The sequence below is a fragment of the Drosophila kikkawai genome, chromosome 2L (assembly GCF_030179895.1).
Source record: "Drosophila kikkawai strain 14028-0561.14 chromosome 2L, DkikHiC1v2, whole genome shotgun sequence".
Taxonomy (NCBI): domain Eukaryota; kingdom Metazoa; phylum Arthropoda; class Insecta; order Diptera; family Drosophilidae; genus Drosophila; species Drosophila kikkawai.
In genome coordinates this window covers 30868480-30895317 of record NC_091728.1, presented here as the reverse complement: position 1 = coordinate 30895317, position 26838 = coordinate 30868480, and the positions used below count along the sequence as shown (strand labels likewise).

General features: G+C 49.0%; 1 protein-coding gene across 1 annotated transcript in view; it reads left to right on the top strand.

Annotated features, from left to right (window-relative positions):
- The window catches only part of dpr21 (defective proboscis extension response 21), a 306824-nt gene that overhangs the window by 139347 nt on the left and 140639 nt on the right, over positions 1–26838 (top strand). Inside the window, 1 exon segment of the mRNA XM_070286878.1 lies at positions 16229–16322. Within this exon segment, the coding sequence (XP_070142979.1) occupies positions 16229–16322 (94 nt within the window).

Here is a 26838-nt window from a genome sequence, read left to right as displayed (position 1 = left end):
GCATACAGAGCCGATATCTCATCAACAAGAGACCTCAAGCCTGATGCAGAGGGTTTCGATACCTGGGGAAGGTCAAACAACTGAGAAATCGTGTCGAAGAAAATCAAACATTTATTGTCGTACACGTTTTTCAAGCTAGCCAATGCTTTCTCATAATTTAACTCGGAAATTTGAAACGCCTTTACAGTTCCTAATGCATCACCTGTTAGACATGTAAGCAAATGGTTGAACTTTTCTACCTTTGTAAGGGATGGATCGTTATGAACTAAACTCTCGAATAGACTTATAAAATTTTTGTAGTCCGAATGTTTTCCACTAAACTTCGGCAGATTCATTTTTGGTAATTGCGATGAATGACGATAACCACTGAAATCCCCTTGACTAATTCTCTGAGGTTCAACTTCTATCATTGCGGAGCGATACAATGCCTTTGTAATGATACATGCATCCTCAACCGACGCTCTCAGATCATTTTCTGGGTATAGTATATCAATGTCTGCCTGGATATCCATTAGTTTTTTACAGTACGATTCGAGAAGTTGCATTCGATATTCCATTTGAATTTTGTCGAATGAAATAGTTCTTTCCTCAAATGCCTTTTTCATTCGCTCGATGTCACTCAGAACCATATCGTGTTTCTGCATAGCCATCAAAAGTTTTGCATTTGGCTTTGCAGCCGAATCTCTTTCAGCCATTTTGAAATTGATTGGGAATTAATAAAAATGCTCCAAATGTAAATGATTGGCACTAAGTTTTAATAAATCACTTTCGCAAATGATTCCGTAATTATTATTCACTTGATACAATTTCGCCGATACCCCAATATTAAATTTTATTAATATAAATTCACAAGCACACCAAATTTTATTTGGGTTATATAAGGGTTAATAATGCCAAAAACCACCGCCGAAATTAAACACCAAGTTGAATTTTATTTGACAAATAAACTGTCCGAAAATATTTAAGTGGATCCCATACGGGTTAAAGATGCCCACAAGCACCGCCAAAGCCAGAAACTGTATCACAATTAATGTTGCCAAGAATTACAGCCAGATAATTGCACACAAACACACGTAACGTGGAGTGCTTCCAAGTTTTAATTTTTGGCACTGAATACCTGATCGTTGGGCATGATTTCCAGAACTTTCCTTTTTTCCAAAATTTGTTCCAATCCGATCCAAGATTTGCCGAGTTCCGCCAGCTAGGTTTTTTCGCCAAATATATAAAAAAAAACGGAACAAGTGCCGAGACGACGAAAATGCACTATTTTTGTTCGTTTTTTCGACGCGAAATCGAAAAGCTAGTCGTAGTCCCTGTCTCGGGCGCCAAAATGTAAATCCGTGAGGGTTTTCCGGACAAAAAATTCGAATAAAAAAAGCGACTAGCAACTAGCTGCCTAGCTGGGGAATTTCCACTCGAAGCAAAGGAAAGAAGACGAGAAGAACTGCAGTCGCACGAAAAAGTTTTATTGCGCTGGCGCAGCCAGCAGTTCCAAAGGTTAATCGGCTACTACCTTTACACAAGCAGCGTCCGAATTGCCTCGCTATGAAAGCTATACGTTTCGGCTATTCAGCTCGGCTGAGTGCAAGCGATAAGCGTTTTGTTTTACATTGTTTACGTTTAGTTCTATTTTTTCTTCATGTAAATTCATTTCTAACAATAATATCAACCGCTAATCTAGTGCTCCAACAAGCCTCTTATCATCCTTATTAGCTAATGTTATTTTCGAAATTTTATATGTATTAATTTCTTGCCCCCTAGACCGAAACAAATACATGCTATGACTTTCTTGTTGTCCTGTCAACAAAATTTTTTTGTAATTCCCGAATGTTATTTTCTCTAAAGCACTTTGCTTCACACTCTTATTTTTGTTTACACATTTTTCAAGCTCGCTATCTGCACGCGACTCTGTAAAGACGTACATTTTAGATCTAAGACTCACAAACTCTGTCATTGACCTGCCCTGCAGCGCATCCTTAAAGTACCCTATGCGCTACTTGTTACACTGTGGTAATCCTTGAGTTGGTGCCAGTGGCCTTGGAAGCCTTGGCCAATGCGTACTCCAGGTGGATTTTTTAGTTTAGCCTGTGGTCGATCAGGACTTTACCGAATTACCACAGGTACACGCCTTTGCTGCTTCCAGGCTGTTGGAAAAGTCCGTTCGACGATGAAATTTTTGTAAACCTCCGCAAACAACTTCGGATGAGTCCTCACTATGGCATGCAGAGCCGCATTGGAATACCATCTGGTCCGGGGGCCTTGGAGGCTTTGCAGCTGGATAGCGCTCTTAGGACCTCCTCTTCACCAATGGAGATTGGTTCCCCCGCAGTCACGTTGGGTAGCACTAAGGGCAGCTGAGCTGGGAACAGCGTGGCGACTATTGCTCTCAGTTGTTCCTGGGAGGTTGGTGTCGGCTGTCTGGTTAGCTTTTCCATTACCATCTTGTATGCTGACCCAAACGGCTCCTGGTCTGCCGCGTCGCAGAGGTCCTGGAAGCACCTGTTTTTGCTTGTCCTGATGGCCACCTTGAGAGCTTTCTTTCTCTCCCTGTAGCGGGACTCGTTCATTTCTTGCATTGGGCGTCCTCTGTTTCGCTGGTATCTCCGCCTTGCTGAGATGCACTCGCTTCGGGCTGTGGCTATCTCCTGGTTCCACAAAGGGACGGGTCGCCGGCCATATCCCCTGGTGTAGCTCTCCATTGCCGCATCGCAGGCAGCCTTGATTCTCGCGGATAACCCATCGTGCGGATGGTGCGCTGTTTTCGTCACCAGTGATGGCGTTGCCATCCATGCTGGCTAGGAGCACCTCTACGTTAAGGTGTGTACCCTATACACAGTTTGCCGGTCACGAAGTCGCTGCTGGCTGTGCATCGTCTTGAAGGTTATCGCGGCATGGTCGCTGTATGTGGGCAGGTCCGTGACTTCCCATTGGCTGTTCCGGGTGAGTTCCGGGCTGGCGAAGGTCAGGTCGATGACTGACTCTCTGCCTGCCTTGCTGTAGGTGCACCTGTTACCGTCATTGAGGAGGCAAAAATCCAAGGTGGCCAGGGCATCCAAGATGATGGTTCCCCGCTGCGTTGTCCTCGAGCTCCCCCAAGCGGTAAACCTTGCATTGAAGTCCCCAGCGATTAATACCGGCGACCTTTCCTGGGCGATCTCCAGCACCACATCTCGGAAGGCGTCTATGTGCATGCTCGAGGCAAGGTAATAGCTGTATACGGTTACCTCATGGAGCTTGGCCCTGGTGTAGCCAGGTCTCGACGCTCTCTGCGTCATATGGCCCGCGGGCTGCCCGCAGCTCCAGATGGCTGCCCCGCCGTCGATGCTCTGCTGCTACACTCCGTCAGGTTTTGCCCTATACGATTCGCTTAGTATAGCGATGTCCGTTTTCAGCTCCATAACAGTTTGAGACAGGAGGTCCAGCGCTGCTCTGCAGTGGTTGAGGTTAAGTTGGAGAAACTTAACCATTCTGCATGTGTTTGGCGGCCTTCTGGCACTCTGGGCATCATGCCGTGTTTTTTTTTTTTTTTTGTATTCAATATATTTTTATTCCATCTTACAATAACTAATAAACTATAATACACTCAAAGTTACAACTAGGACAAGACGGAAAAGGTACATGGGAATAGAAGCTCACGCCGTGAGGTACCGCCGCCTGGCATTGCTTCGCGGGCGTGGAGGCCCCTACTCCGGCCGCTCCTTCCGCCTTCGCTCCATCGCCCTGAGGGTCTTCATGGCGTGAGCGGCAAATGTTTCTGCCGCTTCACAAACTTTCGAAACTCGAAGAGAACGTAGTGCGCATCCTCCACTATGCCAGAGCCGCACTCCGGGCACCAGTCTTCCGCCTCGTGGCCAAAGCGCTTCAGGTAATGGCGGAAGCATCCGTGGCCGCTAAGCACCTGGCTGAGGTAGAAGCTCACCTGGCCATGCGCCCTCTCTACCCACCGCGCTAGGTCTGGGATGAGCCTGTGCGTCCACCGGTCTTTCGGAGAAGAGTCCCATCGAGCTTGCCAATTCTCCAAGCTCCTTCTTCTAGCGGCAAGCTTCACCTCAGCTTGGGACAGCGGTGATCGCCTGTCCTGTAGGGATTCAGAGATCTCCTTCCTCTCCCTGATGAGCTCCGTCAGTGGGACTTGCCCTGCGAGCACTAGTGCCGCGTCCTCCGAAATTGTTCGGAACGAGCATGCGATCCGGATGGCACATAGCCGGTAGGTCGCCTCCATCCTCGCATGTAGCTTTTGACGGCTGCTGCGTTGGCCCATACTGGGGCCGCGTAAAGGATCTGCGCGGTCACTACTGACGATAGCAGTTTCCTCGAACATTGCTTCGGCCCTTTCGTGTTCGGCAGCATTCTGGAGAGCGCTCCTACCGTCCCACTGGCCTTTTAGTGGACGTACTCCAGGTGCTCCTTGAAGGATAGTCGGGTGTCGATGAGGACGCCCAGGTATTTTATCGCCCGCTGCGACCGGATCCTCATCCCTCCCACAAGAACGCTGGCCGTCTCCACTGCCTTCCGACTCGAGATGAGGACAGCTTCCGTCTTGTGAGCCGCCAACTCCAGCCCCGCAAGTGCCAGCCACGACTCTACGGCTTGGATGACCGTGTCCGCTCGCGCCTCAACGAAAGCTATCTCCTTCGCTGCCACAACGATAGCGACGTCGTCCGCAAAGCCAACCAGGCTAGTGCTGGCAGGCATCGGAAGCCTTAGTACGCCGTCATACATAGCGTTCCAGAGAAGTGGTCCCAGGACGGAGCCCTGTGGGACCCCGGCTGAGATATTATACTCTCTGGAACCCATGCTCGTTTCCAACGTGAGAACCCTGTTGCTGAAGTAGCTGAGCGCTACATTCAGCAGGTACCCCGGGATGTTGAAGTTCCACAGGGACTCTAGCGTTCGGCTCCAGTCCGCAGAATTGAATGCATTCCTGATGTCGAGGGTGACGACCAGGCAATAGGATTTGCTTCCACCTTTCCATCTGGTACCTGCAATGGCATCCTCAGCGACCTTGACGACCCTCGCAATGGCGTACAGCGTGGACCTTCCCTTTGTGAAGCCGTATTGCTCAGGGGAGAGACCACCAGCGGCTTCGATAGCTTCGCCCAACCGAGTTGAGATCACTCTCTCGAAGACCTTGCCAACCGCGTCCAGCAGACAAATTGGCCTATACGACGATGCCTCGCCTGGTGGCTTGCCTGGCTTGGGCAGCAGCAGAAGCCGTTGCCTTTTCCACCTGTCGGGGAACGTCCCCTCCAGGAGGCACTTGTTAAACAAGCAGGCCACCTCAGACGCCAGCAGCGAAAGAGATAGCTTGGTTGCTCTGCTCGGAATGGCGTCCGGCCCCGGCGCCTTCTTAAGCTTCAGTCCTCTGCCGGCCTGTAGAACCTCAGCTTCCGTGACCCAGCGAATGTCGCCCATCTCGGTACTGGGGCAGATCTCAACCTGCCGTCCGATAGGAAACAACGTGCCGACTATGCTCTCCAGTGTCGCAGGGTCAGTTGGGGCACTGCCGCCCGCATTGAGCCTCTTCACCACCATTCTGTAGGCTCCTCCCCAAGGATCCTCATCAGCGGCGTCGCACAGCTTGAGGAAGCACTCGCGTTTGCTGTTCCTGATGGCAAACTTCAGCTCCTTCCTTGCCTCCTTGTACCGATCGTTGCACATGAGAAGGCGCGGGGTGCCTCTGGCTCGCTGCAACAGCCTTCTGCTTCGGAGGCATTTGCGGCGAAGGTCAGCAATCTCCTCGCTCCACTAGAAGACCGGAGAGTGGTGCTTCCTAAACGGCTTCCTCTGGAGCATGCTTGGGTTCCACGCGTCCTCTACTGCAACTGCTAGATTGTTGGCCGACTCGTTTGCTCCAGCACCCTCCCCTGCCGTGAAGCCCTCGAGAGCGTTTGCAAAGGCCCGCGGCCTAAAAGTGTCTTGCCTGAACGCCTTCCTATCCGGGAGTAGGGAGCACACAATGGCCTCGTAGTCGCCTCGAAGTTAAACTGGCCCGCGAGGGCGTCGCAGACCTCCTGCTTCGTCGCGATCGTGTCGATGTTGCGCACTTCCAAGACGAGGACTTTTGAGTCCTCAGTCGTAGCGTGCACTGACGCTGAATCTCCGAGCACCTTCTCGATGCTCTCCCTCATTGTCGTGGCGCTCTCGGCGCTACCTTTCGCCACCTCCAGGAGCAGGTTGCCGTTGTTCCTTTGCCACACAGCGTCCCAGGTCCGACAGCTGCTGGTCCTCTCTCCTCGTCACCATTGCGAGCACCTCGCTGTAGGATTTGCCGCTCGCGTGGACAATGACAGCGTCTGGGCGAGTGCGGCGCGCTGTTCTCGGCTTCCTCGCCACGACCTCCCAGTCGTTTTCGGGGTTTGCCTGGGTCACAGGCTTCCGGGCTGGCCTATGCTGCTCCGATGCATCATGTACAGCCGCTGGCAGCTTCGCACGGGGCTTCTTGGGCGCCTTTGCGCTTTTCTGCTGCGCTAGACGAGGGAGTGGCGGGGCCAGCACCGGTGCAGGTAATCCCGGCGCATCTGGTTGGCTTAGCCTTCTCCAAGGCTCGGTTTGGACCGAAGCCTCCTTTTTCCAGGCGTACACCGTTTGCTGCTCCTTGTCCGCGCTTTTGGTGATCTGGGCACATTTCCAGAGGTTGTTTGCATCATGCCGTTTTTTTTTATATTCCATTTATTTAACAACCTAGCATATAAACAAAAAACAATAAAGAATAACGAAGACTGCGGGTTTTTTTTTTTTTTTTTGGTTTGAAGGGTGCATTGTTTTTTCCGATGTAGAGGGCCATGGTCGCGCGGTACCGCCGCTAAGCATTGCTTCGCGAGAGGTACAGGCCACCTACTCCGCTCGCATCCTTCTTTCCGTCTCAAGTGTCCTCAGGGTCTTCATGACGCTTGCCACGAACATGGCTGACTGTCCAGCATGGTGGAAACCAGGTTGTCTGCCGTCATGGCCGTACCCACAACCTCCTCCAGCGCTTGCCGCTCGTGATGGAAGCGATGGCACTCGAAAAGGACGTGGTGTGCGTTCTCTTCTACACCAGTCCCGCATTCTGGGCAGTGATCCACGGTGTCGTGACCGAATCGCTTAAGATAGCTTGTCTGTTGGGTTTTCCGGTTACGTTGATCAAGTGGATTTCTACTTATTTGTCGAACCGTACTCAAAGAGTTGCATTCAAGGGTTCATTCTCAAACCTTGTTCACGTGACTTCTGGTGTTCCTCAAGGGAGCCACCTCGGTCCTCTTCTATTTGGCATTTTTATAAATGATCTGCCCCAAGTTATTCTCCACTCATACGTCTTGATGTATGCTGATGACGTAAAACTATGTTTGCCTCTTGTGAATCCTGACTCTGCTCAGCTTTTGCATGCTGATTTAAACAACATGATGTCCTGGTGCAATCACAATTTATTGTTTCTTAACAACTCCAAATGTAAATACATGTCGTTTTACCGCAGAAATTGTTTCCAGGCTAACTATTCCTTAGGCACGAGTGTTCTTGAACGTATCCACTCTGTAACGGATCTTGGTGTTCTATTTACCCACAACTTGAGCTTCACCGATCACATCGGTATAATTGTTGGTAAAGCAAAGGGTGTTTTTGCTTTCGTAAAACGATGGTCAAAGGAATTCGATGATCCCTACACTACAAAACTTTTATATATATCCCTGGTTCGGCCCATACTCGAATATTGTTCGTGCGTATGGTCCCCTCAATATGCAAAGTATCAGGATCTTATCGAATCGGTACAGAAACAATTCCTTTTGTTCGCTCTTCGGGGTTTAGACTGGGACCCACATCGCCACCTTCCTCCGTATGTCGACAGACTACGCCTTCTGGACCTGCCCTCTCTTAAGGATCGTCGGACCTGCCATGGCGTGATGTTCCTGCATAAATTAATAAATGGATATATTTTTTCCAGTAATCTTCTTAAACAAATACGCTTTTCAGTTCCTTCTAGGCCATCACGTTACTTTCGGCCTATAGCTTTGGATATTTGTAAAACTAATTTCGAGGCACACGATCCTTTTCGCGTTTTATGTTCGCTTTACAACGACATGTACTCTCTGTTATATTTTGAAATGTCATTAGACTTTAACAAAAATAATATCTTAAGACACCTATCCTTGCCTCTGACCACCTGATGTGAGTCGGAGCATATCATTAAAAAACACTCCTTATCCGGTCTGAGGTAAGGATATGGATTTAAAATGGCAGATATTTGCTATTCTTAATAAATAAATAAATAAATAGCTTCTAAAGCATCCGTGACAGCTGAGCACCTGCGTCAGTTAGAAGTCCACTTCTCCTTGCTTCCTACTAAACCAGCTCATGATGTCTGGGATCAGGCGGTGAGTCCAGCGACCTTTGCTGGATCCGTCCCACCTGTTCTGCCACCTGGCAACGCTTCTGCGCCTGGCGCTGCTCCTGGCCTCGCGCCTCGCCGTAGGATTTTCTGGCGCGCCTTGAAGGCGGGCTTCCTGGGCTTCCTGCACAAGTTCACCTAGCGGCACCAGCCCCGCAATGACTAGGGCCGCTTCGTCGGAAACCGTCCTAAAGGCGCACGCTACTCTCAGGGCGCACAGGCGCTAGGTACCTTCCGCACCCCTCACGTAGCTTTTTACTTTCGCGGCCTCCGCCCAGACTGGGGCCGCATAGAGGAGTTGCGAAGTGACGACACTCGTGAGCAACTTCCTCTTGCACTGCTTGGGGCCTCTGGTGTTCAGCAAGATTCTAGAGAGAGCTCTTGCTGTTCCGCTAGCCTTTCCGTGGATGTATTCCAGATGTTCTCTATAGCAGAGGCGGGTATCCAGGAAGACACCCAGGTACCTTATCGCGCGTTGCGAGGCAATTGGCAGGCCGCCCACCCGGATTTCGGCCGTTTCCACGCGCTTCCTGCTAGAGATCAGCACTGCTTCCGTCTTGTGTGAGGCCAGTTCGAGGCCAGCGACTGCCAACCAGGACTCAACCGCTCGGATTGCGCTGTTTGCCGTTGACTCAGCCTCTGCTAGCTCCTTCGCTACGACCACCAGCGCCACGTCGTCGGCAAAGCCGACTATGGTGGTGTTTGCGGATAGCGGGAGGTTTAGTACTCCGTTATACATTGTATTCCAGAGCCGATGTCCCAAGACGCAGCCCTGCGGGACTCCGGCTGAGACCTCGTGCGATCTGGTGCCCATGGAGGTGTCCAGGATTAGTGTCCTCTCGCTGAAGTAACTGCGGATAGTCCTTAGTAGGTAACCGAGGATGTTGAAGGCTTTAAGGGCCTCCAGTCCGCAGAATTAAACGCGTTCCGGGTGTCTAGCGTTACCACTAGGCAGTACTCCTTTGCGCCGTTTTTCATCTTGTGGCTGAGATAGCATCCGCGGTCAAGTTGGTGACCACTTCGATGGCGTCCAGGGTCGATTTCCGTTTCCGGAAGCCGAACTGGTTTTTCGAGAGTCCACCAGCGCGCTCTATTGCAGCCTCTAGCCTCGCAACGATAACCTTCTCGAAGACTTTTCCGATCGTGTCCAGCAGACATATGGGTGTGTACGACGACGCTTCTCCCGCGGGCTTCCCCGGCTTCGGCAGGAGAAGGAGCTTCTGTCGCTTCCATCGCTCTGGGAACGTGCCTTCCGAGAGGAACTTATTAAAGGTCTCGGCGATCACCTTGGGATGCAGGGAGAGCAGCATTTTGGTCGCCCTGTTAGGGATCATGTCGGGACCTGGTGCCTTCTTATTATTTAGGGTCCTCGCGGACTCTAGAATTTCCTGTTCCGAGACCGGGCATATCTCAAACGAGTCGCTGCTCACAGGGTAGTACAGCGGCTGTCCAGTTGGGAAAAGCACCAGAACTATTCCTTCGAGGGCCTCCGGGTCCGAAGGGGCATTGCTGCCGGCGTTCACGCGCTTCACTACCTTTTTATAAGCCCCGCCCCATGGGTCCTTCTCGACGTCGTCGCAGAGCTTAAGGAAGCACTCTCTCTTACTGGTCTTTATCGCATTCTTCAGGGCGGACCTTGCGGTCTTGTACGCCTCGCGTCGGGCTAGAAGGTTCGGAGAGCCGCGCGCTCTTTGGACAAGCCTCCTAGCTCGGAGGCAAGATGAGCGTAGGGTGGCTATGTCGTCGTTCCACCAGTAAACAGGCGTGAGGTGCTTCCGGAAAGTTTTCCGTTGCTGCATGCTTGCGTTGCATGCACGCTCGACAGCGACCGCCAGTTTAAGCGCAGCATCGTTGGCGCTGTCCGTCTCGTCGGTGGCTAGGCCCGCTAAGGTGCTCGAGAACGCGTGGGCGTTGAGCGTATCCTGCCGGTACGCCTTGTTTGCGCCGGGCGTGACCGTTCTGCGGGGTGAGTTCTCGCCGAGGGAGACGACGATGGCCTCGTGATCGCTGGCTGTGTAGATCTCGCTGATCCTCCACCTGGCTTGGCAGGCCAGTGCACTGCTGGCGTACGTGAGGTCTATAATGGACCCCGCTCCCGCCGTGTTAAAGGTCTTCTGGGTACCCTCGTTGAGCAGAGCAATATCCAGGTAGGCGAAGGCCTCCAGGATGGTGCGACCTCTGGCAGTGGTTGAGGGTGACCCCCAGTCCTGGGCCCACGCGTTGAAGTCGCCACCCACGATTGTGTTGCTCCGTCCCCGGATGTCCTCGCTGAGCTCGTCGATGATGCAGCTGAACTCCTCCATTGTGGGCCTCGGTGTCAGGTAGCAGCTATACACCCACACCCCGCCTGCTTTAGCGCGGACGAAACCATCCGCCGATCTTTTTTTTTTTTTTTTTTTTTTTTGTATTCAGATAAATATTTATTCCCTAATATATAGAATTAATAATAATAATAACAATAATGCTCCACAGTAAGACGAAGAATGGTGCGAGGGAATAAGAGCTCACGCCGTGCGGTACCGCCGCCAGGCATTGCTTCGCGGGCGCGGAGGCCCCTACTCCGGCCGCTCCTTCCGCCTTCTCTCCAGAGTCCTGAGGGTCTTCATGACGTGGGCGGCAAATGCGTCTGCCGCTTCCCACCTTCTCCTTTTGAGTCCCCGAGCATCGTCGGCACCACTGTTTCGGCGGTAATCGGTGATCCCGCTGCTACCTCCAGTTCGTGTCTCTCGAGGCCGAACCTGCGGCACTCGAAGAGAACGTGATGCGCGTCCTCCAAAATGCCAGTGCCGCACTCCGGGCACCAGTCTTCCGACTCATGGCCAAAGCGCTTCAAGTACTGGCGGAAGCATCCGTGGCCGCTAAGCACCTGGCTAAGGTAAAAGCTCACCTGCCCATGCGCCCTCTCCACCCATCGCGCTAGGTCTGGGATGAGCCTGTGCGTCCAACGGCCCTTCGAAGAGGAGTCCCATCGAGCTTGCCACTCGTTCTTCTGGCTGCAAGCTTCACCTCGGCTCTGGACAGCGGTGACCGCCTGTCCTGTAGGGATTCGGAGATCTCCTTCCTCTCCCGGATGAGTTCCGTCAGTGGGACTTGCCCTGCGATAACAAGAGCCGCGTCCTCAGAGATTGTGCGGAACGCGCATGCGATCCTGATGGCACACAAGCGGTAGGTCGCCTCCACTCCTCGCATGTAGCTTTTGCCAGCTGCAGCTTTGGCCCATACTGGTGCCGCGTACAAGATCTGCGCGGTCACAACTGACGATAGCAGTTTCCTCGAACATTGCTTCGGCCCTCTCGTATTCGGCAGCATTCTGGAGAGCGCTCCTACCGTCCCACTTGCCTTTTTGTGGACGTACTCCAGGTGCTCCTTAAAGGATAGTCGAGTGTCGATGAGGACGCCCAGGTATTTTATCGCCCGCTGCGACCGGATCCTCGTCCCTCCAACAAGAACGCTGGCCGTCTCCACTGCTTTCCGGCTCGAGATGAGGACAGCTTCCGTCTTGTGAGCCGCCAACTCTAGCCCCGCGAGAGCCAGCCACGCCTCTACGGCTTGGATGGCCGTGTCCGCCCGCGCCTCCACGGCAGCTATCTCCTTCGCTGCCACGACGATAGCGACGTCGTCCGCAAAGCCAACCAGGCTGGTGCAGGCAGGCATCGGAAGCCTCAGTACGCCGTCATACATGACGTTCCAGAGAAGAGGTCCCAGGACGGAGCCTTGAGGGACTCCGGCTGAGATATTATACTCTCTGGAACCCATGCTCGTGTCCAACGTGAGAACTCTGTTGCTGAAGTAGCTGAGCGCTACATTCAGTAGGTACCCCGGAATGTTGAATTTCCTCAGGGACTCTAGCGTTCGGCTCCAGTCTGCAGAGTTGAAGGCATTCCTGATGTCGAGGGTGACGACCAGACAATAGGATTTGGTTCCACCTTTCCATCTGGTTCCTGCAATGGCATCCTCCGCGATCTTAACGACCCTCGCAATGGCGTCCAGCGTAGACCGTCCCTTCGTGAATCCGTATTGTTCAGGGGAGAGACCACCCGCGGCTTCGATGGCTTCGCCCAACCGAGTTGAGATCACTCTCTCGAAGACCTTGCCAATCGTGTCCAGCAGGCAGATTGGCCTATAGGACGATGCCTCACCAGGTGGCTTGCCTGGCTTGGGCAGCAGCAAAAGCCGCTGCCTTTTCCATCTGTCGGGGAACGTCCCCTCCAGGAGGCACTTGTTGAACAAGCAGGCCACCTCGGACGACAGCAGCGATAGAGAAAGCTTGGTTGCTCTGCTCGGAATGGCGTCCGGCCCCGGCGCCTTCTTAATCTTCAGGCTTCTGCCGGCCTGTAGAACCTCATCTTCCGAGACCCAGCGGATGTCGCCCAACTCGGTACTAGGGCAGATCGCGACCTGCCGCCCGGTAGGAAACAACGTGCCAACTATGCTCTCCAGAGTCGCCGGGTCAGTTGGGGCACTGCCGCCCGCATTGAGCCTTTTCACCACCATTTTGTAGGCTCCTCCCCAAGGATCCTCATCGGCGGCGTCGCACAGCTTGAGGAAGCACTCGCGTTTACTGTTCCTGATGGCAGTCTTCAGCTCCTTCCTTGCCACCATGTAGCGGTCGTTGCACGCAGGAAGGCGCGAGGTGCCTCTAGCTCGCTGCAGCAGCCTTCTGCTTCGGAGGCTTTTGCGGCGAAGGTCAGCGATCTCCTCGCTCCACCAGAACACCGGGGAGTGATGCTTCCTAAACGGCTTCCTCAGTAGCATGCTTTGGTTGCACGCGCCATCAACCGCAGCCGCCAGTTTGTTGGCCATCTCGCTGGCTCCATCGTCCTCACAAGCCGTGAAGCCCTCGAGGGCATTTGCAAAATCCCGCGGCCTGAAGGTGTCCTGCCGGAACGCCTTCCTATCCGGGAGTAGGGACCCACTCGTGCGATCGAGCACTCGATAGCCTCGTGGTCGCTGGCGGTATAGGCCTCGCTGATCTTCCATCGGGCGCGGCTGGCCAGCGCACTGCTGACATAGGTGAGGTCGATTACCGAGCCCACCCCGGCCCTGCTGAAGGTCTGCCGGGAGCCTTCGTTCAGAAGGACTACGTCCAGAGAGGCGAAGGTCTCCAGCACCGCACGGCCTCTGGCGTTGGTCCGGGAGGATCCCCATTCCATGGCCCAGGCGTTGAAGTCGCCGCCAACCACGACGTTGCTCCGCCCACGCAGATCGCTGCTCAGCTCGTCCAGAATCCTGCCGAACGCCTCCAATGAGAGACTGGGTGCCAGATAGCAGCTGTACAGCCAAGTGCCGCCGACGTTCGCCCGGCCAAAGCCTTCTGCTGCTTTGGTGTCGCACATCTCCGGAGCATCCGCTCCGCAGAGCCACAAGGCCGCCTTGCCAGAGCGGTCAGTGGCCCAGACGCGGCTGGTACCGACCCTGTAGGGTTCGCTCAGGACTGCCACCTCCGAGCCCAGCTCCCGCACCGTCTGCGACAGGAGATCCTGCGCAGCCCTGCAGTGATTCAGATTGAGTTGAATCAACTGCATGCAGGCTTGGGATTCGCATACCCACTGTTCGAGGCTGGACATCCCCTGGCGCCTGCCTTGTGCCTCGTCTCCTTCCTTCCAGCCGCAGCGCATATGAAGCATGACGGCTCCTTGTTGCACGAGGCCGCCTTGTGTCCCGGCTCGCCGCAATTAATGCAGCAACCGCTCCTGTCCACAGGGCCCTTGCAGTTGATCGCAATATGCCCTGGTTCTAGGCATCTGAAGCACCTCACGGGACCAAGTCGTTCCCGGATCCTGCAGATGGACCATCCAATCCGAACTTCACCATGATGGAGGACGGCTTTGGCAAGGGATATGGGAAGGCTGACTATTGCAGTTTGGATTTCAGCAAAGCTGCGGCGCATACTCCGCACTTTCACCCTCTCCGCCTCGAAGTTAAACTGGCCCGCGAGGGCTGCGCAGACCTCCTGCTTCGTCGCGATCGTGTCGATGTTGCGCACTTCCAAGACGAGGACTTTTGAGTCTTCAGTCGTAGCGCGCACTGACGCTGAATCTCCGAGCACCTTCTCGATGTTCTCCTTCATTGTCGCAGCGCTCTCGGCGCTACCCTTCGCCACCTCCAGGAGCAGGTTGCCGTTGTTGGTTCGGCGAACCTTTGACACACAGCGTCCCAGGTCCGACAGCTGCTTGTCGTCTCTCCTCGTCACCATTGCGAGCACCTCGCTGTAGGACTTGCCGCTCGCGTGGACAATGACAGCGTCTGGCCGAGTGCGGCGCGCTGTTCTGGTCTTCCTCGCCACGACCTCCCATTCGTTTTCGGGGTTCTCCTGGCTCACAGGCTTCCGGGCTGGCCTATGCTGCTCCGATGCAACATGCACAGCCGCTGGCGGCTTCGCACGGGGCTTCTTGGGCGCCTTTGCGCTTTTCTGCTGCGCTAGACGAGGGAGTGGCGAGGCCAGCACCGGTGCGGGTAATCCCGGCGCCTCTGGCTGACTTAGCCTTCTCCACGGCTCGGTTTGGACCGATGCCTCCTTTTTCCAGGCGGTCGCCGTTTGCTGCTCCTTGTCCGCGCTTTGGGTGATCTGGGCGCATTTCCGGCACAGGTTATTCGCCACCCGGCTCTCCTGCCTGTCGCTGACACCTGCCGCGGCCGTTCTTTTTGCTACAAGGATGTTGGAGTGCAGGGACTTCACCTTGGCAATCATCTCCCTCAAGGACATGGTGATGTGACGCGTCGTTTTGTCCATCATCTTCAATGAAACCTCATGCAGCAATTTTCCCATCTCCTGGAGATCCTGCTGGCAAGCTGCCTCTACTGACGCCTTGCATTTCTTGGCCGGCGTAGTTCTTGGTGAACCAGCCGGGCTTGCAGGGTCTCGTGACCTCTTGATGGGCGGCGTAGAGTCTGAGCTCTGCCCTCCTTGGGTCTTGTGCAGCTGTGGCGATCGGGCGAGCTTGCTGCTCCTGCTGAACGCCGCTGCCTCTTCCACTTCCCTCAATATTTTTTTTGTGTGTAAGTGTGTGTGTGTAGTGGCTTCTTGCCGTATAGCATGTGTGTGTGTGTGTATGGGGTTTCGTGGGGTGGATGTAACCTAAACTTATCTACCTTAGATATACTATTATCTTACTATGTACATATATTATTTAAATCCTGGTTTGTGACATCGTCACAATAAAAATATTTTATGTACCATCTCCTGTTAATTTTCTTTAATTTTACATATTTTTCATAATCCAGCCTAAAATTGCAAGGGTAAACAAATAGCGGCATTTTGCACTTAAGTTTCTTCCTTCCGTTTTTTATACCCTTGCAGGGTATTATAATTTCAGTCAGAAGTTTGCAGCGCAGTGAAGGAGACTTGATTCTTGATCAGCATTAACAGCCGAGTCGATCTAGCCATGTCCGTCTGTCCGTCCCTCAGTCGCTCAGTTTTAAAGCTATCCGAATAAAACTTTCCATATAGTCTTCCATATACTCTCTCTGCTATATATGTCGGAACGGGCCGGATTGGACGACTATATCATATAGCTGCCATACAAATGTTCGATACATTTTTAGAACAAAAATTATAACTTGGCTGTTTTTCAACATTTTTGCATTTTTGATATATGGCCAATGTATATTATTTCAGATTTTTGGTTTTAATTTAGTAAAAATCGGACAACTATATCATATAGCTGCCATAGAAGCGATTGGTGCTCTTAGAGAAATAAGAAAACAATAATGAAATCGAATTCAGCAATGTATTTTTATCAACATAATATTAGCCTTACTTGCTTACTTTTTAAATGCTTTTGGGCGCTAAATTAAAGTTAGACATATCGAACTGATTCAACGAAAAATGAATGTAAGTTTTTGTATATTATATATTTTAAGATAAAGTTTCCTCAATTAAGAGATTCAGGAATATACGAATGCCAAGTATCAACCACCCCACCAGTTGGATACACCATGATATTTTCAGTTGTAGGTAAGTCGTACTTTTTATTCACTTATTGATATACGTAATCGTATGTTTATTTTGTTAAGATCCGACTTTTAAGGACAAAATTTTCAATGTTAGGTAAAGTCTTGTCAATCAGATTATTTGTTGCTTCGGATATAAATTTGTATTTTTATGTTTATCTATATTTTTGAAAAATATGACTTACATTGATTTCAGTATGACATTCGCTTAACATTTCCTTCTTGTTACCTCAATTAAATGTTATTGTTAGGTAATTCGAGGATAAGTGTCCCAAGTTACTCGCGTGGCATTTATTTTTATTTATTTATTTATTTTTTTTTTTTTTGCTCTGGGTCTTGCTTCTACCTTCTACATCTCGCCCAACCGACCGAGGGGAAAGGTAAATAAAAACACATGCAAAACGATTACGTTACTACACTATGAGTTAATTCTACAAGTATTTAAGTTTTTAGTATAGAAGGGTTATCACTACGAATAATAATATTAGAGAGGCGGTTGTAATCAGCACATAAAACCCTAAAGGGTTCATGTACTTCAAACTCCCGCCTACAGTGATTTATTACTAATGCGATATGGGTTCTAGATGATAGTCGAGGAAAGTGGAAATCGAGCTGCCTTAAAAGATGGGGGCTCTGTAGTAGCACTAAGCAAATGTGAACACACACTATTATGATCTGTGATATACATGAAGACGAAAAAGAGAAGAGAGAATAAAAAGAGTCAGTCTTGCAAGTGATCCGAAGCAGAACAGTCTTTATTTTTGCTGCTACAGCTTTCAACATCACCGTTTACTAAGTTGTTAAGAAATACGACACCAAGCATCGTTCTACGGTTAGTTAGGGAGGGTAAGTTAATTAATAGAAGTCTACTAGAATAGGATTATAGTCTCTCATCAGCATCCCAGGGAGGGCGAAAAGTAAAAAGTTCTTTTGTACAGATTCAATACAGTTGATATGGACTCCGAATTGAGGACTCCAGGCGCATGAACCATACTCCAATATAAAGTAACGAAGTAAAAAAGGTCTTATAAGGGGAATCGAATTCCTTCGACCACCTCTTAATAAAACCGAGCATGCCACTAGCTTTATTAATTATGCACGAAATATGTTCAGAGAACGAAATTTTGGGGGTTTAAGCGAACACACAAATCATCAACAAGAGATATTCTTTTCTGAGCGTAATCATTAAGAGTATAAGTGGCAAACTGGGAAGTGACACGTGAAAATGTCATCAGTTCGCATTTGGAGCTGTTGAGATGTAGTAAGTTAGCATGACACCATGCTTGAAAGCTATTAAGATCCGATTGTTGTGTTTTTCGCAAAGGCAAGTAGCTCGCCTGGCTTGCTCCTGGAGGCATTTTTTAGCGATGCAAGAGACGGAGAGCCTAGGTATCTCATTCTTGCCCTCGTTAGGGCCGGACATTTGCAAATGAGATGCTCCAAGGTTTCGGTTGCCTCGGATTCATCACACTTCCGGCAATTGGCGTTGTCGGTAATACCCGGCTTGACTGCATGGATCTTATCGCCGCTTGACTGTCTAAGAAACAAATTGACCGCCTCATGTGGACGGTTTTTTCTCTGCGCAAGCTCTGCTGCTTTCCTGATGGTGAATACTTCCGCCTGGAATATACTGCAGTAGCTTGGTAGCTTATACGAAAGCCTCATTTCAGGGTCTGAACAGTATATGCCCGCTCGTACTCCTCCATCCATCTTGGAGCCGTCGGTGTATATATTGAGGTATTGAGCATGGTCCTGGCCTGACTTCCAGTCATTTGGTCCCATGAATACTGTTGTGTTTACATCCGGGCACGTTCTGGGTATCATGTAGTCAGATGTACTGCTCATGTCTCGACCAATTGAACTGTGCCCGAAACCTTGTAGCGACCAGTTTCCTGATGCAACCAGACGTTGTGCGGCCTTTCCTGCTGTCAGTTGCGCTTGGATATCTGGGGGATATATACCTATTATGGTTTCGAGTGCTTTGGTGGGGGTTGACCTCAGCGCCCCTGATATGCAGAGCAGTGCCTGCCGCTGGGTTCTCTCCATAAGCTTATTATACGTTTTCTTCTCCGTGGCTTGCCACCACACTAAGACTCCATACAGCAGAATCGGAGTCCACGTCAGCTTGCTGTTAAGTTCACTGTCGAGGTATTTGACTTGTGTTTTCGGGGTCAGCATGGTTTTGTTATTTTTTGGGGGGATCCATCCGCATTAATATTGAGTCCTACCTTCTCCGCCCACTCACATATCTTCCTGAGCGTTGTTTCCATGATCGAGCTGAGGGCAGATGGACAGACGTATAAGCTGTTATCTTTGGTGCTTCCCCTCCAGATTCCATAGGACGGGCGATAGGACCCCACCTTGCGGCGTGCCTCTGTGCGCTTTTCTCACCATGCCCCAATCTGATTGTACCCGGCGACAACTTAGAAGATTTATTATCCACAAGTTGATAGCGGGGGACGAGTTGGTCGCTTCTAGGCGAGCCATTATTGCGTCCGTGCCCCGGAATGCCCCGGATGTGTCCACATACACTCCAAGTGCATATTCCTTATTGTGTAGGGCTCTCTCAATGGTGGCTACCAACGAATGTAGTGCCGTCTCCACTGATTTCGTGTAGGCGTGCTGGTTGGTTGACAGTGGTCTCCCTACATCGTTCCTGATGTATAAGTCCAGCAGCTTTTCCAGCGTTTTAAGTATAAATGAGGTGAGGCTTATCGCTCTGTAATCCTTGGGGCTCACGTGGCTGCACTTTCCTGCTTTGGGCAGGAAGACAATCCGATAGGTCCTCCATTGGATGGGGATATAGCCCGTACTTAAACAAGCTGTATATATTGCGTAGAGCCATGGGGTGATCACTTCCTTGGTCGCCTGCAGCATGGCTGGGAATATTCCATCTAGTCCTGGTGTTTTAACCTCGCAAAGGAGTCTATAGCACCAGGATGGCCTGGTCCTCTTTTTCATGTCTGATATAGGGCATGATGCGTGGTACGCATCCAGCAGTTCTTTGGAGAGGGTCTCTAGGGACTTTTCTATGTCTTCCGCGGATTCTACTATGCCCGGAGAGATCGCGAGCCGTGTCGCGATAGTCTCCTTGAACTTTCCCCAGTTAGTATTCCGGGGGTTCCTGAAGACTGATTGTTTTGTAGAGTGTTCGAATGCGTATTGGAACCGTATGTACTTATGATCTGAGAAGGATGGTCTCTCAAGGACTCTCCATTCTGATACCAAAGTACCTTGTCCCCTTATAAGAGTAAGATCTAGCACGTTTGAGGAGGTGGAACCTACAAAGGATTGTTCCTCCCCCACGTTTGCTATACTTAAGTTGGTTGAGAGTATAAAGTCTAAGAGTGACCCACTGCTTTCGTTTATGTCGGGGCTTATATCTCATTTCAATTGCTTATATGATATCTGGCGTTGTAAGGTCAAAAGGTTTAAACCTCTCCTCCAAGCTGATATCAAAAGCTTCCGCTTTCTGCCCATTTGAATAGCTTCAGCCTCCAGCGGGATCCTTTTATTTCATTTTTTAAGGCTGGCACGCAGCTCTGCAGATGTACCAGCGATGAAGAGAAATCTTCATATAATGAGTAAGTTGCTCGTTACCAAGCTGGCTTTGATTAAATGAGTTTTCATCCATTCTTCAGCAACTAGTAATATTAAAATGCCGCAATCAATTATAATTGTCGCTGACCGGCCAGTCGCACGTGTGTGTAAACGAGCTTTGTCACTTAAACGTATTTTATTGGTCGCCACAAGAACTTGCACTTCTCTTTTGCCATATAGGCGAGCACAGACATTTGAAGTCTTTTCAAAAGTATTTTTAGCCCTGGTTATATGTTCAGTATTTATATCAATATTTATTTTCAACCAGGGCTTCTGCTTAAATTGAATGATGGAGTGAATCTTTTTAAGTTTCAATCCATTCATCATACACTGCTGTAGGGTTTTATAGTGAACTAGCGGACCTGGCGAACTTTGTCTTGCCTATATTTCACGACTTCATATAACCCCAGACTAATATAGAACTCGAGAACAGAGACCCGAAATCAGTGGAGAGCGATGTGATAAACAATATTTTTTGTTTTGTTATCCGGTGCAAAAATAAATAATGACGGCTTTCCCACACGCGAACAGGCTACGTATAACTGCCCATGTGAAAAACGTTGATATTTCAGATTTATACCGCAGACTTCCAACGATTGGCCTTGCGATTTATTGATTGTCATCGCAAATGCCAATCGAACTGTGAACTGAATCCTCTTGAATTAGAATGGAAGATCTGTTGGAATAATCGGAATTCGAGGGATAAGAACTTCCTCTCCTTTAAATTTGCCCTTGATGATCGTCGCTTGAATCACGTTGTTCATTAGTTTCTCAGCGGACAACCGCGTACCGTTGCATAATCTTGGATGATTTAGATTCCGCATCATTATAGTAATTGTTCCCAACTTCAGTTGCAAATTAAGCGGCGGAGTTCCTGGCACAGTCAGTGAGTTCCAAAATTCTGTCGGATAGTTGGTCGCTTCATCCTCGTCGGTCACGCTGTCAACGGATCTGTATGAATGCAGTTCTCCAGCGATTTGACTTTGAATAGCGAAATTCGAACTATCTACGTCCTTATTTTTCGCTGCTAGTATTGCCCGTTCACTAATCCAATCGAGATTTTTATAATTTTGTGCAATGTCGGGAAACCGTTTTGTGATGAGTTCCTCTTTCGATGATGTGAACTAAAAAAAAATTAGCTGGGAACGATATTAGTCCATTCGAAACATCAACAGGAGTTTCACCATTGCCGAGCCGCAGCAGTTGTCTCGAGAATTCAGCAGCGGATGAGTCATTCTGCAATGCGACTCACATGTTCGTGGTCAATTTAAAGTTCTTGACATATCGCCATAAAGAGACGATTTTAGGTATGCATTAACTTCATCGGCAGCGTTTGACGAAAGTCTCCTGTGAAGGGATGGCTTTTCTGTGTGGAGGAGTAATGTTTATTGAGTATGTTAATAGGGGGTTTTAAAGGATGAAACTTAGGAAATTATCTCTGCGTAATTAAACTGGACCTCGTCCGCTTGGTTCTCTCGTTGCTCTTCTTCTGTATCGGTATCGGTATCGGTATCGTCTCGTATCGAATCGTATCGTATCGTATAGTCTAACTATCGCTTTCTACTATAGGTATCGTATTGGTTGTATCCAGGGCAACAACCAGCCCGTTACATTCGGCCTCTCCTGACATCGCAGCGTCCTCGCGAGATTATTGGTCGGATTCGTCTTCGTCGTCGTCATTTTCAACTGGCTCATCGGGGGGGAGTTCGCACCAGTGCTTCATCTTATCGGATGAATACACTGACTTGTAGTGTCTCTGCTTTCGTTGTGCGTGTGGGATATCTTCAACTAGATATCGGTCGTTGGGCAGCACCTTGGATATAATGAAAGGACCTTTGTAGCGCGGCTCAAGTTTGCGCGATGTGCCCGTGCTAAACGGCTCGTTCTCCACCAAGACAATGTCTCCAGTGCCATAAACAGTTGGCTTGGAATGGCTGGTATCATATCGTCTCTTGGCGGCGGCTCTGTGGTCGTTTACTGTGGTCGCAGCATCAACTCGGAGTTTCTCCAACTCGACGTCTGTCATCATGCTCGTGTCCTGATTTTGGATCACGCTCGTCAGCGTGTTCTTGAGGACATCTCGGGGCTCGTAACCATATAGTAACTGAAATGGGGAACATTTAGTAGTGCTGTTTACCATGGTGTTGATGCTCCACTGAATTGATCGCATCTTCTCGTCCCAACGTTTTCCGTTTGAAGGCAATAGCATTGACAAAATTATTCTGTTTGTCCGTTCTGCATGACCGTTGGCTCTTGGTGTTCTGACAGCGTTACGGATGTGCTTCACATTGTTTGTCTTGCAGTACTTCTCAAAATCTTTGGAGGTGAAAGCGGTACCTCGGTCGGTGACGATTCTCTCTGGCATTCCCACGTAGCTGGTGCCTTCTTGCAGGGCATCAATAACGTGTTTAGTTGCTGTACTTTTTACTGCTCGAACTATTGTGAACTTGGTGAAAGCGTCGACAAGTACGAGGATATGTTCATTTCGCTTCGAACTCTTCGGAAACGGTCCCAGATGATACATGTGTACCGTGGAAAAGGGAATCGGCTTGATGTCGTCGTAGTGGTACTGACCTTTTTGTCGTCCACCTGGTCTTTTATACAGCGCGCAGCCTACACAAGACTTTATGTAGCTTTTAACGAAGTTACGCATTCGGGGAAACCAAAACAAATTCATAATTCTGCTGATGGTTTTATCTGTGCTCATGTGTCCGGCTTTATCGTGGCACTCGTGTAGAATATGGAATCTCAGCTGTTTCGGCACAACCCATAGCAGTTTGTTGTCATATTTGCGAAACTGGCGATCTTGCTCGATCACATACTCGTCGTTTTCAGATTTCTTTTCAGTTTTCATATCGGCAACAATTCTCTGTATCTTCTCATCTTGTAGTTGTATAGCAAACAACCAGTCAGCTTCGTCAATAAATGTTTTAGAGATCTTCAGGGATGCTGTATCCATCTCATGCGCGTCTTCAAATGGCGCTCTACTTAGCGCGTCAACGTAACCCATCTGTGTTCCTGCTCGATGAACGATGTCGATGTCAAACTCTTGGATTCGTAACCACCATCTTGCGATTCGGGGTATCAGCTCGCGTTATTCCATAGACAATAGGTTTCGACGTAAGGCATCTTTTCAGTTCTTGAAAAGCATCTTCTTGTGGCTGTTACCATTTGAATTGTTGGTCTTTGCGCAAAAGGATTCGCAGTGGTTCTGATATAATCGCATATTCGGCAACGAATTTCCGACAATAACCAGTGAGACCCAAAAACTGCCGCACTTCGGTTACATTATTCGGCTTTTCAAACTCTGCAATGGCGTTTGTCTTGACTTCTCCGGGGATGATTCCATCAGTGTGTATTTGATGACCTAAAAATGTGATTGACTGCTTATACAACTCACATTTGACGACGTTTAAAGTTAATCCTCATTCTCGCAATACTCGTAGAACTCTCTCTAGCTTCTCGTACATCTCGTCAAATGTTTGGCTGCCAATTAGGATGTCATCCATGTAGTGCATCATGTCGCCTTTCTGCACACGCCTCTACAACTCTGCCATGAGTCTATTGAATACAGCAGGTGCATTCTTTAGCCCAAACGGAAGACGTTTGAACTCGTACATTCCATCCGTGGTGATAAACGCAGTGAATTTTCTGCTCTTAGGTTCTATTGCGATCTGATAATAGCCGCTAATCAAATCTAACGACGAAAAGTATTTAAAGCGCTTCGCTTCCTCCAGCCTCTCCTCAATGTTTGGTACTGGAAAGTTTTCCTTTTTGATCAGCTTGTTCAGACAGCGGTAATCGATGCAAAGTCCGATCACTACCGTTCGGTTTCTTGATGAGCACCACCGGGCTAGCGTACTCTGATGTGGATGGAGTGATAATGTCTAGTTTCAATAGTTCGTCGACCATTTTTTCGACAACATCCTTCTTCGCCTCGGAAACTCGATATGGCGCTTGGGAAACCACTTGGCAACCCTCAACAACAATTTTTGCCTGGACGACGTTTGTCTTGCAATCCTGTGGAGAAAACGTCAGCAAACTTCTCCAGCAGACTGCAAACTTGCTCTCTTTCTGAATTGATCTGGAAATTAACAAGAAGCTTTTGAAAAATACTCTCGGTTGAAAGTGTTACCGGCTGATGAACTGCTCTCTTGACTTCCGACTCGCCGGGCTCGAGCTTCAACAATAAATCAGCGCAGGTGATCACATCTTGTCCCAATAATAAGTCTTTCTGTAGTAGATTGTCGTCTGCGATGTATACTTTGGCTGTTACGTAAGTAATATTCATCAACAGAATCAGTAAGGATTCGTAAGTCTCCACATATGCCCACAATTTTCATAGCACAATTTTAGCGTCGATCTCGTCAGCAACTGATTGGCGAAGAATACTCGCTTGGCTTCCATTGTCAATGAATGCGTTATACCCTTGCTTGTTGATATATACTTTTCTTGTGAACAGCTCGTCCTGATTTGATGCACCCAAACGCATCATCTGAGCGACGCTGCAGCTTTCATTGGTGGCATAAAATGTATTACATTTTGAGCAGCGCGTCTGCTTTCTCTCCTTTGGGCACGAATTAGCAAAATGCCCGAGATCTCCGCAATTATAGCATGCTTTAGCTTCTTTTGGCTTTATTGGCTTCATCTCGCTCTCCAGCTTTAACTCAAAGTTACTGGATTTGGGTACGTACTCCTTCTTATTTGCAATCGGTCGACCTCTGTTCAGAAAATACGATTCAGCAGCATCTCGAAACTCCTTCATCGACGAAAAATGAATGGCTGCAATACTGTTTTGCAACTCTCTGTGCTGTAGACCTGCTCGAACATATCGAATCACTGCTGCTTCACTAAGCTTGAATCGCACTCCAAGTGCTGAGAGCCAGAAACAATATTCCTTTACGGGTTCCTTCGATCTTCTGGTTGCATTAGCCATGTTGAAATGGATTTCTGCCTCGTCTGGTTCTGCTCCGAACTCTCCTCGGATAGCTGCTGCAAAACTATTGTGTTTAGATCCTGCGAAGAATCGAGCCACATTTTGGCGGGACCCTTCAGCTTCGTGTAGATAGCTAAAAGCACAAACTTCTCGTCCCATTGATACGCACCAACCACCTTGTTGACACGATCGATGAACTGGATTACTGAGATCGAATTCTCATCTCCGGGGTCATATTCTGGTAAGGTATTCGCAATTTCCTTAACTGATGCTTGTCTAAAGTTGTTCACTGCCTACTCTCCAGGGTTAGAATCGCTCCACTCTCCCCCTGTTGTCGGTTTAGACGAACGGAGGCATATCGTAGGAGGCTGGAGAGAATCGATGGTTTCCAGAGTTCTATGGCGCTCAGTAAGGAAATAATCGAGTTCTAGCCACGACGGAATATCGGTTTTATTTGTGAAGGATTGCTCCCATAAGGAAAGCGTCAGCTTTGGAAACTTCGTGGAGCACAAATAAACCAGGAGGCAGTCCCAATTATCCGTAGGAAGGCCGGACAGAGCTAGGGATGTGAGGCAATTTTGAATTGTATACTGCAGCTCCTTCAAGGCTGCCGAGGACTCACGTTCAATGGACTGAATGTTCAACAATTTCTTCAGTTGGCTGTTTACCAACGCGCGTTTATTTTCGAAACGCTCAGATAGGTTTTTCCATGCTGAGCGGAAACCGTCGTTGGTCAGTGGCGAATTTGAAACTATGGAATGAGGGGGTCAGCGTAGGATTGTCGATATAGACCGCTGTAAAAAGGTCCCGGAAAGTCGGCCAGCGAAGATAATCGCCCGAGAAAACTTCCGTTTCGCACGGAGGAAGCCGACAGCCAGACGGAAAGGAATTTTGGGGCGCAGGAGGTTGGACTGGAGCTGCTTTAGCAGAGATCGTATCGATCTGTTCCATGAACTTGGCAGCACACCGCTCATAAATGGAATAAGTGTCGTCGTATTTTGCCTTAAGAGTAGGCAAGGTGTCTGCAGCGCCCTCTTAACCAACTGAAATTAGCTCTGAACAAGCTTCGTACTCTGTCTCGACCTTGTCCCATAGCGCTCGGACTTGGTCCAGATGGATTTGACAAGAGTACTTGGATGGTGTGGGTGCTGCTGGATTGCAGACTCTGGACTGGAAGTGACTCAGACGGTCACAGATCAAAGTAAATTAGTTTGAAATTGAAGGAGCCATTCTGGATATTTCTTTATAATTTTTACTATAAATAGGTATGGTATATATTACAAAATAATTTATAGGTCGAAGTTGGATTGGGAATTTAGGAACCAATCGGACTCGTAATAATGCCCATATGATACACTAATGCAGTTTTCATTAATTAGCTACTTCATTAGAACCTTGAAAGAGACCACTATATGTGTAATTTTGTGTAATTTGGCTTGAATTTTGCTTGGATTATTTTGGTAATACGACTACGGTCACATCGTCTGTAAAAGGTAAACAAAAAAACGGCCGCCATTCGCGGCGTATTACTATGAATTTCTGAATTCCTCGTCGAAGTATTCTTGCATAAATAAATGCAGAATCCTTTAAATTTATGTTTTTAACCTATGATGCTTAAAATTTTTTTTTTATTACCAAAAAAAAATTTTAAATTAAATTTACAGCGCAAGAACCTTGCCACCGCAAAACATATTATTTTTCCTAATTTTCTAATATTTTTTCAGTTAAAAAAACCAGCGAAATTATATAAAAATAAAATTCTCATTGTGAGACCATACTGTCAATGAGCTGGCTAATACATTTTTCAATTACAATTTTCTTCATTAAACCCGTATTTTGTTATCGAGTATCTAGTATATAATATGTAGATCTATCGATTATCGCTCTAATGAAGTAGCTAATGCATTATTCTAATGCATTAGAGCGCCATATAGTCGTCTTGTTCGCACTTGTGTAAAACGCTATAGCGCTGTCAAATCTTTAA